At 50.7% G+C, this 20,270-nt stretch overlaps 1 protein-coding gene across 1 annotated transcript in view; it reads left to right on the forward strand.

Moving 5' to 3' along the window:
- The window catches only part of SCFD2 (sec1 family domain containing 2), a 431,339-nt gene that overhangs the window by 406,142 nt on the left and 4,927 nt on the right, over nucleotides 1-20,270 (forward strand). Inside the window, exons 7-8 of the mRNA XM_008701475.2 lie at nucleotides 2,309-2,443; nucleotides 13,439-13,558. Coding sequence (XP_008699697.2) covers nucleotides 2,309-2,443; nucleotides 13,439-13,558 — 255 coding nt within the window. The remainder of the gene's footprint in view (nucleotides 1-2,308; nucleotides 2,444-13,438; nucleotides 13,559-20,270) is intronic.

Here is a 20,270-nt window from a genome sequence, read left to right on the forward strand (position 1 = left end):
CCCCCCCAAGCCTTTGTCCCTTGTCCTGCTCTCCCGTCCAGGATCACTGCTCACGGCTCTCTGTAAATCACCTCACAATTGATCTTTTATACATTTCAGCAGCTACAGACTTCCAAATCCCCTTGACACATTTTACATAAATGTCAGCCCCGCACACACACTGTTCCTCACCTTGCTGTTTCCACCCACACTTTATTCTGCTTTTGGCCAGATCAACACAAGAGCTTCTGTCTTCCTTCCTCTCTCTTCCCTTCCATGCCATTTCTTCCGGTGGGGGCGGTATCCCGCTTATTAAGCAGCTCCTTCTGATGGGCACTTAAGTTGTTTCCCGTCTTCTGCTATTACAAACAATAGCAGCCTTTTATAGGTCTCATTTGCATATGTTAACATATTTATAGGATAAATCCCTAGAGGCCAAATTGTCAGGTCAAATGCACTTGTAATTGTGATAGGAGCTGCCAAATGGCTCTTCACACTGATTGCACAATTTGCACGCCCACCAGCAATATATGAGTGTGTTTCCCCACAGCCTCATCAAAAGTGCATATTTTCAAACCTCTCCGTTTTTGCCTGTATGATAGATTTTTAAAATCTATCTTAATATAGCTTTAGAATGGGGAAGTTTGAATCATAGTGTTTGCTTTTGTTTTTTGTGTTTTTATTTGTTTTTTAAATTTCTGCCTTAATGGTATCCCTGCCCAGTGCTCTACCTTTCCTGAGTATTTCCCTGTGAGATCTCTGGGTATGCAGTAGTCGGTTGGACTCATCAACAGGAAAGCTACACCCCTCAGCTGAACAGTTGCTGTTTCTCCTATCCCTTGTAACTTGCATACAATGCACATTACATTCTAGCTAAACAATTGTGTTTTTTAAGATTTTATTTTTAAGCAATCCCTACACACAACATGAGGCTCGAACCTACAACCCCAAGATCAAGAGCCTCATGACTGAGACAGCCAGGGACCCCTAAATAATTGCTTATTCTTTTGATGGTTTGTACCCTGCTTTATTTCTAAAATATATTTTTTTTAAGATTTTATTTATTTATTTGACAGAGATAGAGACAGCCGGCGAGAGAGGGAACACAAGCAGGGGGAGTGGGAGAGGAAGAAGCAGGCTCATAGCAGAGGAGCCTGATGTGGGTCCCATAACGCTGGGATCACGCCCTGAGCCGAAGGCAGACGCTCAACCGCTGTGCCACCCAGGCGCCCCTATTTCTAAAATATTTTAAGTAAGGAAGTTGGAGCAAAGAGTCAAAAAATGACTGTAAGGAAAGCAAGATGAAGCCAGAGATGAAGTCAGTCCACCCAATAGCTCAGCACTTGCTGGAGGCAGGTCACAGACTCGGCCAATGCAAAAAGCCAAAGAGTTCAAAACACCTGGGCAGGACTGTGTCGGAACCTGGCTCTCCAAGTCTGTACTAATCGCCAGAGCATGCATAGAGGAGACATTCATTCTCCTCTCAGCGATCACGCTCCAAACTCATGTGCCCTGTGGGACTGGGGAGCAGAGACAGCAACAGGCCTGGGAGAAAGGTGGTCAGCTGGTGGGAAGGGAAGAGCAGAGGACAAGGAAGAACTTGGTAGGAAAGAGAACAAGGCAAGAGGAGTGGGGAACATGCTTAGAAAGTGCACTGGTCAGAAACAGCTGCCTCCAAATACTATCTGAACAGGCATAGATGTGCCATTTATCACACTGCAGCAGGTCAACATCAGCTTCATTCTACTGGAATTCTTATGGTACCATGGGGCCTGCTTTCTCTAAGCCCTGACCTGGTCACATTCCTGTTTGGCATCTTGGCTTTGTGTTCTGGCCAAGCCCTACTTGGAGTTGAGCTCTATAGAGGAAGAAGGGAATGCTTCAGGCTTGGATCGTGACAGTACATCGTATGAAAACATTCCAGTTCCTAGTGGAGGGAAGCATAAGTCTAAGAATGTTCAGGAAAACTGGAGACCATCTTCATGTCTGTCTCAAATGACAATACTTTGCTTTCCAGTATTCTTTCTATATAAAATTGTCGCTTTAAACCCAGATTTTAAAAACTAGTCCTACTAGGATTACAGCTCCAGTAAGAGGTATTTGCTGGTAGAAGGGGGTAAGAACAAAAAATAGCGTTAGGGTATTAGGGTGAAATTTACCCCAAAAAACAATGTTGTTACAGTTGTCTTTTCAGACACACAAAATTATAGCCATTGCTCAGTGTCAAAAGAAACTTGTTTTTGCTTCATTCGGTGCAGATAAAGCTATCGTCTCTCCAGACAAACCAAACAAACCCTGTAACTTACAGCACAATATTTTGTCTTTCCAGGCATGCTATAAGCCATTGTTGAAGCAGGTTGTGGAAGAAATATTTAATCCCGAGAGGCCAGATCCTGTGGATATTGAACACATGTCTTCAGGCCTCACTGATCTCCTTAAAACTGGATTTAGCATGTTTATGAAGGTAAAGTAACCATGAAGAGGTAATCCTGATTGTACTGCCCTCTTTGTTGGGCATGAAAATGCCGGCACTCCGTTCACCCTGGGGAGGGCCACGTAAGATAACACCCGGGATTTTGGCTTTTCTGAAATCAGGTGTAATCTTTATTTAACTTTGGTTATAAGCAGCCTGACCTTCCAGCCTTATCCACCTTCTTTTGACCTAAGCACTATGGTCTTTTTTTCGATCGATATGTGAGGATACAAGCCCCCCAGGACAACACGAGTGAAAACTTTTCTCCTCCTTGGCCCACATTTTCACTTAATCCAGATACTATTCACGTGTCTTAATGATGGTCTCTTGCTCTTAATTCTAGAACTTATGTAGAATAAAGAATAATTCCGCTCAGTCACATGACTAGCATCACCCCAAATCTATTTGAAAATGACTTTCATTTTAGCCTAGTGGACTCCCAGGTTCAAGTGCTTGACTTTCTCTGGCTAATATCAAAGAGAGGTCAAAATGACCGAACAGCCTTTGCCATGGGGATGAAAGGAGGAAAAGTACACAAATGAGATCTATTTTTAACGCACTATAAAGTTTCTAAATTTAAAAGGATCTAAACAAAATTACAGACCGGCCTCCCGGTCTGTGCCAGGATTTCAGTTGTAATAACTCTTGGAAATAACAGAATGTTTTGCCCACTTCAAAGCCTCTTTGAAATCACGAATTAATCTACATAGAAGATCTGGCCTTTCAGAGTTCAGTAAATGCATATGCCAGGAAAACTGGTCCACTCGGACAGCCAGAGGACAGAAGCCAGACAGACTCTAGACAAAGCAGTAAATGGGCTGGAGGGGCCGCCCGGGGTCTCCTTCCTGCTGCCTCCGCTTAGCACTGTCTGATTCCGTGTGGCTGCTGGATTTTCCCCCTCTTTATTTTTTTAATAAAGTATTACAGATCAGCTTCTTAAAAGTGTGTGTGGGGGGGCTCCTCTGTTGAATGTAAGCCTAAGGTTACCCAGAAGCCCTTCACAATGGCTAGTTTGCGTAGAAACTTCCAGACTAGACGTGGTCTCCAAAACCTTCTCCACTTGAGCACTCCCTTCCTTCACCAGCTTGGACTTCGCCCTAAGGAGGGGCTAAAATAACAAGTGTGGGCTTTCAGGCCCAGGTTGGTGAGGTCTAAGGCCGGCCCCACAGGCCCTGTGCACTTCCCCAGGCAGGCCGCTGCCTCCGTGGTTGACTGGGGGCACAGTGAAGGCTCCAGCCTGCCTGCTCTCTGCGCACCGGATGCATTTCCAGTTTGCAGAGACACAGGGCAGGCAAGACAAGGACTCTGTCTCACTCTTGTCCAGCGATGTCCCCCAGAAACAACTGTTCCTTAGCAAAAGGATCCTGTGACCAAATACATTTGGGAAACACTGGATGAAACAACAAATTCAATTGCTTCCGAGGGCACGGTGCCTTCAATATGCTGACGGACTTGGCAAGCGTCAGGCCAATATGGAGCCTCCCTTGTGGGAGACGATCGGCTTCTGTTTTCCACTACTGTTTCATGAACCGTGACACATCACATTTTCAAACTACCCTTTTGCACTCTGCAGAGTGTTTTCTGCAGCTCTTCCTGTGATCAGAAGCTTCACTGTCTGAAGGAGGATTTTGCCTAGGAAGATGTTTGGGGCCATCCTGGGCTGCTGTGTTTCTCTGCCTTTGTATCCCTGGGGTTAGGACTCATGAAAAGATGCTCTGGCCCCTTAAGACCGATCTCAAAGGGAGGTTTCCAAGTGATGCATTTCAGAAAAAGGGGAAATTTGTGTTTTCCCAGCAGCTGTCAGAATCCATTCCTCAGCCCCCAGCTGCCAGGCGTCTGCTCTCAGTTGCCAGGAGATGTCATTTGCTGCAGGGGGTGGGAAGAGTCTCAGCGGGCTGGCCACAAAGCCCTCCCCACCCCACCACCCCAATGGAGAGTCATTTTGTTCTGTTTCTATATGGGCTTCCATGGCTGTCTCTTCCCACCACACCGTAGAACTTGAAAAGGAACACTACCTCTGGCTCATGTGTTTGGGGCTTGAACAAAATAAATGGGATAAATGTAGAGAAGAACAGTCAGTAGGGCTCTGAGGAATAACTGCAATTTCCCAAGGAGCTATGTCTTTGAGATGGAGGGAGGCCATCAGGAGAAAGCGTCTTCTACTCTGCTTTAAGGCCCATGGAGAGAAGAGGATGCAAGATGCATATCTAAGATTCTCCGCATCAAACCAGAGCTCTGTGAGAGGGAAGCCAAGGCCACCGGAGTTTGCCCTTACTAAAGCCAGAACCTCATCTGCAGCCTACGGCAACCTGTTGCCATCTCCTTCCCACATTGCTTTCGTGTGCTTTCCTCTATAAAGACTGTCCAGAGAAGTCTTCCATCCCCATCTGTTCTGGTTATCTCTGGCTGTGAAGGAAGCCATCCCAAAACACTGACTTAACATACTGTTGATCACTGATTTTATTCCTGAATCTGTGGGCAGAGCTCAACAGAGAGCAATTCGCCTTCAAAATGGCACCCGTACATGTCAGCACATTGATGCTGTCCGTCAGCTGATAGCCCAGCCTGGCCCGTGAGCTAAGGGACGCAGTTCTCTCCATCGCCCTGAGCTTCCTCACAGCATGGCGGCTGCGTTCAAGGGCAAGCGTCCTAAGAGAGAGCCAGATGGAAACCTCAGAAGTCATGTGGCATCCTCTCCACGGTGCAGTGTTCATCGAGGCAGACCCCCATACCCACCTGGTTCCAGGAGAGGGGACTTACTCCCTTCCTCTTGGAAAAGGAGCAGGAACATGAGAAGCAGAAATGACTATTGTGGCCACTTTTGGAAAACACAATCTGCACTCGGCCTGAATATGCCCTTGGCTGTCCAGCCTGACAGGGCAGCGTGTGGCAAATTCTAAGGGTTTTCCCTCCAGTCTAGAGGACAGAAAATCCACCCATAATCTTGACCTGGTTTCAAAATAAGTGCTCCCAGACAAGCTTGGATAATGAAAGACCTGCCTGTTTGCCGTCATTTTTTTTCATAATATAATCTCAAACCAACCAAACAAACAAACAAAAACAAAACCTTCCTGCGTGGTAAGACACCACAGGACTTTCCTCTCCCAGGTTCACTGTTGTCAGGCCCTGGAAGGTAAAGCAGACAAGCTGGGGAGAAGAGCAAGTGTACCCACAAGACCATTCTTCGGATGGTTCTGAGGCAGTGTTTCGAGTCAGCTACGTGCACTCCTCAAGCAGAGGGTAGACTTGTGGTTAGCCACATAAAGCTGTGGGCTTCAAAGGGCAATGCCCTGGGGGAGAGGGGGGCTATCAAACTGGGGAGAAGCAGCTTTGGCAGAACCTGACATTCTTCAAACAACCAAGCATGTCTCCAAGATGCTTGTGCACGGAGCACCTTGATCTCCTTACAGGAAAGCTTGATAGTGATCTAATAAAGAAATTGAAACATACCTTACCCCTCTCGCTTCAACGTTAATTTAATTTAAAACTAGCATGTCTAATAGGCAGCACTTTTAAAATGCATTTCTGGAATTTGTGGTTTGGATTTCAGTCTCCTGAAAATAATATATTTTATATCTACTCCATGTGTTTGGCCCCCAACTTGTTTTGACTAAAGGACATGATTTGTCAAGATGTTTTCTCTGCTGGAATTGGCATGAGGAGGGTGGGTTTTATCTAATGAAATTGCATGAGGCCCTCTTACCCCCTTGTATGTATGTGTTTTAAGAAGGTTTTTGTTGTTATTGTTCTATTTCCCATGTGGCCATGCTTAATTGGAAAAAAATCAAAGATTGGTTAAAAAGAGTCAAGAAGACCCAGTGCTCACCTCTGGGCCCTTCTCTGAATTGGTATGAATTGGTATTGGACCCCTCGCCTTGGGTCCAGCAGGGGAGATGGACGAGCTGCTCGGCAGGCCCTGAGAAGCTGGCAGTGAGAGGAGATCGGAACTGAAACTCTCTCATTTGCAGTGAACATGCCGACAAAGGGCACGACGTAATCGTTTCTCGTGAATCATTTCTGGGGGACACAAGGAGGGTCCCGGGGAACTTGGGGCAGCCGTGTGGTGGGCCTCAGGAAGGATGGGGACAGGGAAGTGGAAAAGCCATCGGGAAACCAGACTGGTCTCCAGGACTCCCCCTGGCCTGCGGGAGACGCAAACCTGTGGCCAGGACAGCGCGGGTGCTCGTAAGTACCCTTGAATGAACAGCTAGGTCGTGATGTCACAGCCTTTGGTTCTGCTTAAGAGCTCAGCTTTGATGGAGGCTCATCTGTCTTGGGTCAAGTCTTGATTCCCAGGGAAGGATCTGGAGTTGGCGCACCTGAGGTCAGCGGCCCATTCCCGAACGGGTCGACCGTGGCTAAGGGGCAGGATCACACTGCCACGTGCACGTGTGGGTTGGATGCACATAGAGCAGGGGTGAAGCTGCCGTGGGGAGGAAGGGCAAAAATGGCGAGCCTCAGGGGAGATTTGCGGTCAGATCCTTGGACTGTAAGAGCTGGACACGCCTGTGGGTCATCGAGTCCAGCTCATCATTGTTCACAAGCAAACAAGATGGAGAGAGATCTGTTGGCGTGGCCCGTTCTACTTAATGGCATTTCTGACAAGAAGAAAACAGGTCAGCATTTGGCGTTTGTTGATTCGCTCAGCACACGTCCTGGAATTCCTGTTGCAACACTATTTATCACCATTGTTTCGATTTTCTTCTTCTTAACTCTGCTCCATCCCCTGAGGTGAGGCTTGATTTGTGTCTACCACCATCTAAAAATGATCGGTTGGTTCTAGTGCGAGGGAGTCTCACGGTTGGAATCATTAAACAAAAACAAAAACTTGGTTTGGGCAGTCTATGAACTTTGCCTGTGCGCTATTACTGAGAGCCTCTCGTGGGTGCTCGCCACTGTCATGGGCAGAGAGGACAGAGAGACAAACTAGATCCCCACCCGCCCTGGCCCGGCTCACCTCGTGCAGCCTGCAGCTGGTGATGGAAATGGACGGGAAAACGGGGGACTGTGGGGAGGAGAGAGAAGTGGTGTGCCAGACGGGATGCAAGGGCATGGAGAAGGGGGAGCCAGGCTGGGAGTCAGAGAGAGCTTTCCAGAAGAGGGGAGTGCCGTCAGCACTGCGGGAGTGCGGAACAGAGTGACCATGCCATGGTCCAAGGTGTTACAGGTGGTTCTCGGTGGCTGGAGCTGAGGGCACCTGTCGGGGGTGGAAGATGTGAGGACATCGAGATAAGCAAAAGCCAGATCAGGACGGGCTAGCGGTGTGAAATTTGGCCAGAGCATGGAGGCGCCATCGAATGGTCGTTGGGAATCTATAAGCAGTTTATGTGTTACAAAGGTGGCCCCAGCAGTGGCAAGTGTGTGTGGGGGCGGGTAATGTGGCCAAACCCACATCGGGCTGCAGAGAGACGGGACGGCCAGCAGAGGAGGAGATCCAGAGCTCAAGCAGGGCTGGGGCGTGAGGGCAGGGGTGCAGTGCTGGCGCGCTCCACAGGACGGGATGTTGCTCTGACCTGGGGTCATTGGCCTGGTGTGGGGTGACTGCATGAATGGTGTTAACATTCTCTCTGAGAAACAGAAATGGAGAGCAAGAGACCTTGTGTTGGAGAGTTTAGCTTTGCGGCTCTATAGAGCCAGGGCCAGGGGGAGCAGTCTGGGGCCACGGGGGCAGGTGAGCCATGAACCGTGGGCAGGGGCTGGGTCACCCCGGAAGGGTGTCTGGGAGCAGAGCAGGGGCAGAAGCCTGAGCAGTCGGGGACACAGCCTGTCATGGAGCAGGTCAGGCAAGCCAAGCCCTCTAAGGAGAGTCCAGGGACACAGGAGAGAAACTGAGGGAGTGGGGGAAGTTTCCAGAAAGAAGAAACCATCTACTGCAGCAGCTGTGGCAGGGAGCTCAAGCTAAACAACAGAGTGGCACTGGCCAAGTGGAGACCTTCTACGATGGGATTCAGTGAGGAGGTTCCCCCAGGAGCATCCTAATTGACCGGTGCTGCTAATGGATGAGAAGCTCGGCCTTAAGAGGTGACAGCCAGCAAAATGCTTTCAGTTTGAAGAGTCTGTTTGTAAGGGGGGGAGAGTGGAATGCATCTCGCCGTCCAGTGAGATCGACTTGGATTTCAGTCCCCACCCTCCAGCTCACTGACTGGGACACTGGGGGCGAGTTACTCAGCCCTTCCAGCCTCCTGTCTCTCACTGTAAAACAGAGCTTTGACCCACTTCGCAGATTCTCCGTGTCACATCGTGTCCTGCTCACGCCACGCCATCCCCTGCTTTCTTTTTCTCCAGAGCACTTCCCACCTTGCCTCCTTACCAGTTTGCTCACATACTTTGTCATCCTCCCTGACTGCAACAGAAACCTGACACCAGCAGGGAGTCTGCTCTGGTCTGCTCATTGCTGCCTTCCTGACATCCTTGAAGCCTAGAGCGGCGCTGGGCCCTGTAGTAGTTGCTCGCTAAATATTTGTTGACTGGACGAATAACTGAGTAAAAAGCACCATGCTCGACACGCAGTGTTTGGTGGCGGTGGCAGTGCTCTTGCTAATTTCTGTCAGGAGAAAAGCCATTGCCAAACTGTCTTCAGAGTCGGCACCGCTGCTCTCAGGGCCGAGTGCCCTTTGTGGCCAAAGTTCCTGTTGCACTCTCTCCTTTCTGCAAGGCTCTGCTGTGGGTGGAGAATGGGGGCCTGACCCTTGCCTGGGCTGGGGACGAGGGGTCACCATGCAGAGAAACGGAGCGGAGGAGAATCGGCAGCAGGATTCCCAGGACTCCTGGAGGGTGCCAGAGACACCAGAAGCAGAGGAGACCCTGCTCATCGAAACCCATCAGGACATCAACGAGTGCTCGGGGCCCACAGCCGCAGAGAAGGTTCCCGCAGGGAAACTGTCTTCTCTGACCAGAACCCGTGTCTGAAATCTCAGCCAATGAAACCTTGGGAAGTGAAAGAGCAGTGAGTCTGACTCGCTTTGTTGATCTGTGTATTTGCGACGGCGGTCAGGATGCTTACCTCTTTCATCCTCAACACGCCTTACACCGGAAGCTCACAGACCCCGCGATGCAGCGTGTGGGGCTGATTATAAGGAATGTGTTGTTCTGATGGAAAAGACTTTAAAAGACTCCACCTCCCAAAGCTTTCCCTCTGGACATGTTCTAGAAGGAAAGTCTGGTATCAAAATGTAAATCTAAACAGAAACCAAAATAGCAAACTGCAACGTGCATTAATGGGACCCTCACCTCCTTGGTCCCAGGGTATCGTTCTCTGTTGGTACTGTTCTCTGTCTCCCTTTCATCTTTCGCTACATCCTTCCAAGATTCGCGCTGTGTACTTCAGAGCCCAGCCTCCCTTATGGAAAGCATATGTCTTGGAGAACATACTGTACCACTTGAAGTTCTGGAGCCAGTTGTATTTCTGTTCCAGGATCAAGTGAGAAGCAGTTATTTGCAGGGCTGGAAGGAACCTCAGGTTAGCTACTCAGCCAGGAAAAATCACACTTGCAGCGAAGAAAGAGTTTCTAAAAGAACTCTAAGAAAAGAAGGGCACCTCCAGTTAGCCTGTGGGTCTTCTTCATTCATCCACCCGTTCATTTTATTCATGTAACATTTGTGGAATGTTTACCATGAGCAAGGTCTGTGCTCAAAGCCTGAAATACCAAAATCCCCAGATAAATATGATCCATCCTTCCCCTCCAGTAGCTCTCAGTCTAGAAGAGGAGACAGGTACCCAGGCAGCAGTCCGGTTTGACAAGCCCTTGGCAAGGTGTGATCAGATTCGGGTCACAGGGCAGGAGTCAAGAGACAGGGAGAGACAACTTTCCAGAGGAGAGGATGCTTTTTAAAGAGAATAAGAGGGAAGGAGGTAAAGAAGTGAAGGAGAGGGTCCTTAACTATTGAATAACTGTAGAGCCAGGGCACGGGCAGAGACCAAAGCACACCGGTGTGGTCCCAACCAATGCCTGTGGGCCACAGATCTTTCCTACTCGTGTGGAGAATCTCCAGGGCTTAGAGACAAGTAGAAAAAGCAAAGTACGGTGTCGAGTATCAGAAGTCAAGGTGGTAGTTACCCTTGGTGAGGTTGTGACAGGAGTGGGGTGCGAGCGGGGCTCCAGGGTGCCAGCTTTCTGTTTCTTGATGGCTTTATTTACTTCGTGAAAGTATATCAAACCAAATGCTGTAATAAATATAATTTTCCATGCAAATGTTCAATCAAGCGTCGTATGTTTACCAAAATCTTCAAAAAACCTCAAATACCCTGTAGTCGAGCATAGCTCAAATTCTCATGAATGGCTCCAGCAAATAGTGGGCGTAGAAGATGGAAATAGAGACATGAAGCAAAGCCACACTGAAAGAGCCCTCTATGCTGAATTAAGGAGTTTGAACTTCATCTTCAAAGTCTCGTGGAGCGAGCAAGCATGCCATGGAGCTGAGGGGCATTTCAGAGCACGTCGTCTGAAGCTTGGCCCCTCATGCCACAATTGAGTTACTGGGTGTAAACTTAAAACTCTCCACCTGCAAAATGCAGCCATGATTGCATTTTCCCCTGAAAGCTATTTTGAGGATTGAACAGGATAGTGCACAGAAACATTATTTTGCAGAGTGCTCACTAGAGTCAACAATAAATGTTTGCATTTTAGAAAGCTTCCTCAGGCAGGAAGGAGGCAGGCAGACGGGGGATGGGCCAGACTGGCACGGGAAGACGAACCAGAAGGCTGTGGCAGTGATCTAGGGAAGACAGAACGAGAGCCTGACCAGAGTAGGGACAGTGGAAATCAAGGAAAGACCCACAAATTTGAGGGGGTACAGTTAAGAGGCTTGATTTGGGAAATGAAAGAGAGCAAAGTCCAAGGTGACTGTCAGATATCTGGCTCGGGGCACCGTGAAGATGGTGATGCTGTTAGAAAGTTGACATGAGGAATAAACCTGGCAAGATCATGCATCAAATTTGGAATCTGTTGAGTTTAGAGGTCCTGGGAGACACCCAGGTGGGCCTGTCCACAGGGACTCGGTAGAGGTGGTCCAGCTAAGAACATAGATTTGGGAAGGATGTAAAAACTTGTTGAAGACAAATGAGTAGGTGAGATCCTTCAGGAATGATTATTGAGTGAGAAGAGCCAGGGGCCAAAGATGGAGCCCAAAGTAACATGGACATGTAAAGGGGCAGACCAAGAAAAGGAACCTGTGAAGAAATTTGAGAAGTGATCAGAAAAGGTAGAAGGAACAAGAGTGCTGTTGGAGCCAAGCAGGGTGTCATCAACAGTGACAGGTGTCACAGAAATGATCCGCTAAATGAAGACAAAGTAGTGGTCATTGACTCCTACCTATGATGGCCACGGGGACTTCAGTGAGAGCAAATCCAGGGGATAGTGGGACACAAGCAGGATTGTCCTGGGTATGTATTACGTGACTTGGAAGAAAGCAGCCAACAAATGCATCCAGGGGAAGGAAAGCTACAGGGCAAGAAGCTAGAGGAGAATGAGGAGTCAGTCTTTTCCTGAAGATCAGAGTTTCCAGTATTTACCACCGATTGTTTTGGAAAAGGTTAGATATCTCTCTCTCTCTCTCTCTCTCTCTCTCTCTCTCTCTCCTTCTCCCTCCCTGTCTCTTTCCTTCTCTCCCTTCCTTCCTTTTTTCCATTCTGAGTTTCTTCTCCAGAAGCCAAAGAGTAATTTATATAACTGGGAACACTGAATGTATTACCTTTTTAAGCGTTTTTAAAATAAGATGTTGAGAAGTGGGTATATTCAGGCAAGGAAGCTGGAAGCAGCCAGTTGGGAAAGGGGGTGGCACAGGGGCAGGAGAAAGGGCTTCCTGTGGGCCTGCTGCCCACCCTGCTGCTCCTGGAGACTGTCTGCGTGGAAGATGGTTTGGGAGTTAGTGTGAATGAGTGAGCGCCTTCCCTGCCTTTGTGGACCCCCTGGAGTCAAAGCCTGTTTCTCCCACCTCTGGCTGAGGCAGCCACTCTGCGAGCTGGCAGCATGCTTCCTGCAGTGATGCGATGCGTGCTGTGTCCTGCATCCCCTTCCCCCAGCCTGTTCCACCCAGGGGAGAACTTGCCTCTAGAACTTGGGTCACACCTCTTCTCCTGCCCACTCCTCTCCAAACCTGCTCTCGCTTCCAGGTAGGGCTCAAAACATCCTGTCTTCACAAACTCCCTCTTGTGCCCTTCAATTCGTCACTGTGTGGGGGTCATTTTGCATTTCCTGAGGGGCTCTGTGAGTCATTCTCATTTTGGTATGTAAGATTTTGCCTATTGGTGAAATCATAAGGCATCAGGATGATTCCCCAGGACATCAAGTGGCCGTTCCACGTAGAGTAGGTGCTCAGCTAAGGCTGGCTCGCAGAAGATAAGGGCGTGAAGTCTGCACTAGGCTATGAGCTCCCAGGGCACGTGCTGGGCTCCTGCATCTTTTACCCCTCCCGCACCAGCTCCCTGGGGCTCTGACCAGCTAGCCATTCCACAGGTATTTACCAAGCACCTGCTAGCTGCCAGAAACTGCACTAGCTAAGCTGAGAATTCAGCAGTGAGCCAGATCCCTGGTTCTAGAAGAAGAGGAGACAGCCAATAAGGAAACAAAAGAATAAATCCGATGACCACAGGCTGCGGCAGGCTCTCTGAAGGAAATAAACAGAGCTCTGTAATGAATAAGGGGCATGTGTATGCTCAGACCCGAAGGCTGCTAGGGAAGGAGTAAATAAGTTGCCCCTCAGCCTTCTCTTCCTATCTGATAACCCCACTACCTTAACTTTTCCTTCAGTAAAATATTCAGAGGGGTACAAGATGATATGGTATGGGTTTTCCTGGTCAGTGGGTTTATAGCCCACTAACACATCTGATCCTTAACGAATCACCGTCTCTCTAAGGGTTGTGTATGCCACCTACACTAAGAGGCGGCGGCCCCGGGGTCCCCATGGAGGGCAAGGGAGCAGGTGCCCAGCTGCACGGTGCTCTGTCCCGACACCAGCTGCTTGAGCCCACGGTGGTTTGTTTTGCAGGTGAGCCGGCCCCATCCCAGCGACCACCCTCTCCTGATCCTCTTCGTGGTGGGCGGGGTGACAGTCTCGGAAGCCAAGATGATCAAAGACCTCGTGCCGTCCCTGAAGCCAGGAACCCAGGTACTCAGCCTGTGTGAAGGGTGAAGGAGGGTCCTGACACACAAGTGGGGGGGTGGCTGGGGACCCTCCATTCGGCTTGCCAGCGCCTCTCCCGGTCTCCATCCCGCCTTCCTTCTCCCACCCACTCCTGCCCTGTCCCATTCCCCCTCCAGCTGCTCCCGGGCCAGCTGTCCTCTTGTTGGGGATGCAGGGAGGAGAGCTGTTCCTTACAGTCCTTGCCTGCCTCTGGGCTTCAAGGGCTAAGCTGCTCTTGTCCCAGTTCCTGAAGGGCATATATTCTCTTGTGTCCGGTCAGCTCTTAGCTACTCAAGAGTTTTCCGGGCTCTCCAGGCTCCAGATAACTGAGGGTGACTCCCAGGGACCATGCCCCCACCGTGGCAGTTCGAGGGCTGCAGGAATTTGGGAAGGCACGTCGTCAGGACAATGACAGACTAGTATCTCTCTCCTTTGTCGCCTCCTGCCAGCGCCCGTTCATTCCCTTTGGAAGGGGCCCGGTGGTCGAGAACACAGACCTCTCGACTGTGTGGGTCTGTCTTTGAACCCTACTTCTGTCATTTACTACCCCGCCGTTCCGGGAGAGCAAAGCCTTCAGTTTTCTCAGGGAACGGGGCTAGGGTGGCTGTGAGTTCTAGATCAGAAAAGGGGAGAGAATGTACTTCTAGCACCCGGCCTGCCCCATAGCTCTCCATACATGGTGGCCACCCTTAGTGTCGGCCGTATCTGGGCGGTCAGCGCCCTGCTCTGCCAGAGGGTTTTAGCTGCTGGCATGAGGCAGCAGGAGCCCAAGGGGAGCAGGGACTTCGGAGAAGGAGAGCCCCTGTCTCGTCAAGTTCTAATCCGGGTGGGGACGCAGAGCCTGTAACGCGGTAAGACCTGAAGTCCTTGCCTGAGCAGGCTCCCAAAACAGGCCATTGGACAGGGACATGGGAGCAGGCGGTTGACATGGAGATGAACCGAAGAAGCAGAAGTGAGGGAACCTGAGAAGACAGACAGGAGAGAGAGAAAAGTCGGAAAAGAGTGCCTTGTTGCAGGCAGCCGAGGCTCTGTGCTCTGGGGGCCTGAGGAGCCCGGACGACATGCCTCAGAATTGTCCTGCTGGGAGACAGGGTGGGGGGCCTGACACATCTTCCCATGGACTCTCACCCCGCGCCCCCACTGGAGGCTTGCCTCTGGGGCTTATCTCCGGCTTCTGCAGACCGCTGAGCGAGTTTCCATGGTGTGGAGAAAGCAAAAGGAGGCAGCTGCAGGGCCTTGGGTGGAACGCAGGCTCACGCGGGGAGACCGTGCCCTGGAGCTGCACAGCGAGCAGAGGGATTCCAGCCCAGGCCTGGGGTGGGGGGCGCTGGTGCTTTGGCTCCCACCTCTACTCGCAACTGTGCGTGTCCCCGCTCCGCCAGCCCAGGGGGCCTCTGTCGCCTCCTCGGGGAAGTTCGGCCTGTTTCTGGCCTTCCACCTCTCTGCTGGCATCCAAACTCTGCACTTGGCTGTGCGACCCTAGACTGCCCGCCCACTGCCTCTGTTTGCTGCCCGCTCTCCTCAAGCAGACACGGAGTCCATAAGGACAAAGGCTGGGGCTCCCCTGGCCTGAGCACGTGGCAGGAGCTCTGTGAGCCTGGTCTGCTGGCTTGATTAGCTAGTCTGGCCTGGCGCGGCAGAGAAGGCCTGGGTCCTGGTGGTCTCCAGAATCCCAGCCGAGGAATGGACGTGAGTGTCTAGGCAGCTGCTGTGAGCTCTTGGACAGGAGAATGACCAGTCATTGGCTGTGACCATTTCTGCTCTTACTACCACCTGTCATGGCCATAGCTGGTGAAATTTCTGACAGTGGTAAATTCTGCCTCCTCTAACACCCTCTCAGCAGTGTCGAGGATCTGTTCAGTGGGCAGTCGCCTTTTTGAGCAAGACAGTTTTTTTTAATCAGAAAGCACAGTTCTCGCTGCCCCTAACAAGGTGAACCAAATTCTTAGCTCTCTGGAACAGTGCTGCATTGTGCCACCCCGACAGACATGTTAATCCCCACTCTGAAACAACAAACTGCAGACATTTCAAAGCTGCGTGACCGGAGTTTGACAACACAGACCTGGGATCTGCAGCGGCTTTGCTACAACCCGACCCTGTGCTCGGTCATCTGCAGAGGGAGCTGCTCAGAGAATTTGGGGGCTTAAGGAGCAGCCATAACTGCTATGTGTCCATGGTGCAGAAAGTTCTCCCGAAGAGCGAACGGGCCCCTGGAAGACCCCAAAGGCAGCAGGGAAGAACAGTGGAGGAGTTATTGACCATAGTGCCCTTCATCTCCAAGCTTCTGAAAGGAGGTGGATTCCCCGGATGTTGGTGGAGTGGCACCTGCGGAGGCCGAGCTCCCTTTCTCAGGCCTCAGCAGACACACTGCCCGGGGTCTGCAGCTGCCTGTGCGCAAACCCGGGACGGGAGCAGCTGCTGCTCTTGCCCCGGGCAGCGGGCCGCAGGCCTTGCTGCTCTCGTGGGCCACGAAATGGCACGCGTACCGGTTCCCTGACTGGCTGAGACTGCCACATGTGTTGGAGGCCACAGGGGGACTAACTGAAAGGCAGAGGTTCTGACTGTGTACCCAGCAAACCCTCAACCAAGAAGCGGACTCCGACGAGACGGCTGATGTGACCGGCGGCAGTACGGGGACTAACCCTTGCATTCTGTCTTCGCTAGCAGCCCTCCTCGGGGACTTCTCCCCAAGTGAGGAGGCCTCGCGCCTCCCCCGGCAGCCTCCCTGAGCCTGGGAGGGCCCTACTCTTACCACTGTCTCCCCTAGAAGGGTCCAGATCTGCCTCCTTGGAGCCTCGCTCATTAGTGCTGTTCCAGCTGCTGGGCCCCACAGAATTTATGGGCAAACCAGGCTCGTCCCTCTCCTGCGTGTTCTCCTGGGTCTGCTCCTCTCCAAACCGAGTCATTCCCGTGACGTCAGTCCCGTGACATGTGTCTGAGAGTGACGGGGGTGGTGGCTCTCCTCAGCCCCACTCTGTCTCTCCGTCTGGCGCTCAGCTGGAACGGAGAGCCACAGCTCGGGGCGGACTGGCCAGTGCAGAGGCAGCCCCCTCCTCCTCATCCCCACCGCGGCCCACAAGGCCCAGCACACCGTCTGGGACGGGTTCTTTTGGCTCAGTTTTTGCTGCTCTAGAAGAGTCGACATTGACTGAGTCTACAGCCTTTTTTCTCCAAGTTCCGTGGTCCTGCCAACAAGACTTATGCATCCTGGGAGGCTCCCACTAGCCCTCATGCTTGCCCTCACCCCAGCCAGGGAGGAATCTTCCATTTTGACTCAGGAAGGAGCACAGGGGTCGGCAGTGGTGGCGGGGACCCGCAGGTCACGAGGGCAGGAGAGGGGCCTGGGGCACAGGAGCTACATGGCCTCTACTGCCTCACAAGAGTCAACTGCTGCCTTCGGGTCTTTTCTGCTTGCTTGCTCCCCTCCACCCTCAGGACTTTGGGCTTTTTTTACTCTTTTATTCCCAGCCCTTCGGGACGCCTGGGTGGTGCAGTTGGTTAAGCAGTTAAGGTGGTTAAGTGGTTGATCTCAGGGTTGTGAGATCGAGCCCTGCGCCGGGCTCTGTGCAGAGCACGGAGTCTGCAAAGACTCTCTCCCTCTCCCTCTGCCCTTCCCCCACGTCTCTAAAAATAAATTTAAAAAAAAGACCCGCCCAGCCCTTCAAGTAGGGTCAGGATTGCTGGGTGTCATAAATGTTCATTGAATGTTGAATACTGAACACTAGGAACTTTACTTATATTATGGTAGCATAAGATAAAAGTAGCTCTTTTGGAGAATCCCCCAACCTGTTGATTCATTCCTGAGATTATGGGCAACGAAAACCAGCCTGACTTGTGTATCAGTTCCTATTAATCCACATCTTCTCTGTATCCACATGGGTGCTTTTGGGACCCAAGTACAGGAGCCTGCAATCATTTCTACTATAATTGGATTCGTTGATTATTCAGTAAATGTTTGTTGAATATCCGCTGTATGCCAAGCACTGTTCTTGTGCTAAGGATAGAGTAGTGAGCAAGCCAGACTCGTGCCTGCTTTCGTGGAGCTTACATTCTAATCGTGAATGACTGACGTTAGGCATGAAAACTACAGCCAGAGAGAAGTGTGCCAGGAACACAGACAGCACTATGGTGGCAATAAGTGGAGGAGACATCCCTTCAGATGGCACGGGCTGCTCACAGACGAGAAGAATTGGAAAAGCATTCAGGGACCAGCTCTTGAAAGGCAAATCAGAGAACCCATTTAAGGCCCATCCAGAAATGAATTCTCTTCCACGGAGAGTGACAAGGGTAGCATGAAACATGGAATCCAGAAACCACCTCCACACCCGCTAGTCTCATAGGACTGTTGTCATACTCTAAAACGGGCGTGTTCCTCCACTCTCTGCCCATGGTTGTTGGCGAATGTGCCCATGAGAAAAAGTGGGCAGCTGGACAAGGCCCTTTGTCCCGACTACAAGAAAAGGGATCGAAGAGGCAGCTCCCCCCACCCCACCCCAAACAGCCCCAACCATGAGGCAGGAAGCTTTGTAGGCTTCCCCTCGCTCTGGAGGGTGTGTGCCTGGCACTAGCCCCTGTCTCACTTGCTGCCTGTAGTGGGGCCCCATGCCCAGATGGCTCTGCAGGCTCAACTCTGTGGCTGGATGGGGGCCAAGCGGCCTGCAGAAGCCTGAGATTGTGGGAGGAAAATAGCAGGGAGGGACCCTCCCAGAGAACACAGGGAAAGGCCAGCTCAGGAAACAGAGGAAGGCCATGTGGGCAAGTTGGCCCGGACATCCACCACTTTTCATAGGCGGGTTCATGTTCCCACCCACACTTTCTAGCAGTTCTGCGTTTCTGGAGCTGAATATTTAGTGAGAATGTGATAGAAAAAAAAAGTAGACCAAGAAATATGCTCGTACACACACAGTTTTGCATAACTTTAAGGGTTCAGGATACTTAAATCCTGGCTCCAGGTTACTCTAAAATTGACTGAAAGGCCCAAGGAGAGGAGTCCAGTGACTTCCTTTTTTTCTCTTTTCAGTCTAGATTTATTTTATTCTTTTTTTTTAGATGTACTTATTTATTTGAGAGAGAAAGAGAGAATGAGCAGGGGAGGGGCAGAGGGAGAGGCAGAGAATCTCCAGCAGACTCTACGCTGTGCGTGGAGCTCCATGCAGGGCTCGATCTCACGACCGTGAGATCATGACCTGAGCTGAAACTGAGAGTCGGATGTTTAATGCACTGAGCAACCCAGGTGCCCCTAGATTTATTTTATTCTGAAGTTTCTTACTCTGAGGAAAACATCAAGGGGGTTTTAAATTTATCTTTTTGCCTGAGTTAGCTTAGAGCCTTATAATCTGAACTAGAAACTCTAGAGAAAATACAGATCAGAGTATTGGATGGCAGCCCATGTGTTCCGAGTATTCTCGTTTGCTCTGTCCTTCACTCCTGTGTCAGGACAGGGTGAGGTTTCATTCTTCTTTCTCCTGGTGACTTCTTATTAAACAACCCCCAGAGGGACAAAGGTGAGGAAGTGATCTGAAATGTCCCACTTATGGTTCTTTGGGAGACCCTGGTAGCACCGTCCACCGACCTGAGGCGATGTGAAAGCAAGTCAGACAGTTCACAGCGAGCTTCCCAGTCCCTGTAATCCATCCACGATCCCACTGGCCTGCAGTACAAACCTTCCACGTTTAACACACACGTATGAGTGTGTGTGTACATATTCGGGGCACAGCCTCGAATAGATGTGTTCCCGAACCCGGTCACCAAGTGGGGGAATATGCATGTCGATACCTCTGAATAGCTACTTTCACTGGGAAGAATCTTGCAAGTTTAATAGAAAAAAGGAGAAAAACCATTTTTGTCCCCTGCTCCTTTCAGTTCACAATGTTAGAAATCAGATGGATCTGGAATCTAAATCCTGGACTGGCCTGCTTCCTCTGCGTTCGGCAGAAATAGAACAGCAAGATGCTGGCACCTACAAATTATAGCGATGGCCTGTAGAGGCCGGACGTGGGAAGAAGGCAAGAGGGCTGGGCCGCTGTCCGAGCCTGACCTGCTCCTGCAGGAGCCCTGGGACGGCTGACAGCAGATGCGGAGCCGTCCCTCGTCCTGCTGGCGCGCAGGGCCAGCCCCAAGCCCCCAGGCCGCTTCCAGGCCTGTTCAGAGGCTCTGGGGAACCCTGGGGAGCGGGGTGTCCTCCACCCCTGGCTCACAGATGGAAGTCTTCATCAGTGCCCTCGACTGCCTGGACGGAGACCAGTTCCCTAAGAGGAGTTCTCCCGTGCTGGATTTGCCTACTAGCACACACTTGATGGCTATTCATAAAATCATCATTTTATATCTAACAGGCCAATCTCAGACTCTTTTAAACATTTTCTTTCTCATTTTTGACCACCTTTTTGTCCTCCACTTGGCAAATTTTTTAGAGTTTTTAGAACTATATTAGTCAAATAATGCAGAAATGCCTTAGTTGAATGGGCTAAAAACCTCTAAAAATGCTCAGGTGAGTCTGAAGACCAAAAGACGCCTAAGGTGTGAAAATGCTCAAGGACCCTCAAGTCGCACAGTGTAAATGAAGTGTTAGCCCTGCAGTCCTGCTCATGCTTCCCAGCAGGAAATTTAGACAAATCTTTGAACTGATTTGAAAAAATTTTCCCGAAGCTATTTGAGCCATCTTTTATTAGAGCCTCCCGGTGTGAAAAACTTCCTGCTG

Source organism: Ursus maritimus, unplaced genomic scaffold, assembly GCF_017311325.1.
Source record: "Ursus maritimus isolate PB19 unplaced genomic scaffold, ASM1731132v1 scaffold_8, whole genome shotgun sequence".
NCBI classification, from domain to species: domain Eukaryota; kingdom Metazoa; phylum Chordata; class Mammalia; order Carnivora; family Ursidae; genus Ursus; species Ursus maritimus.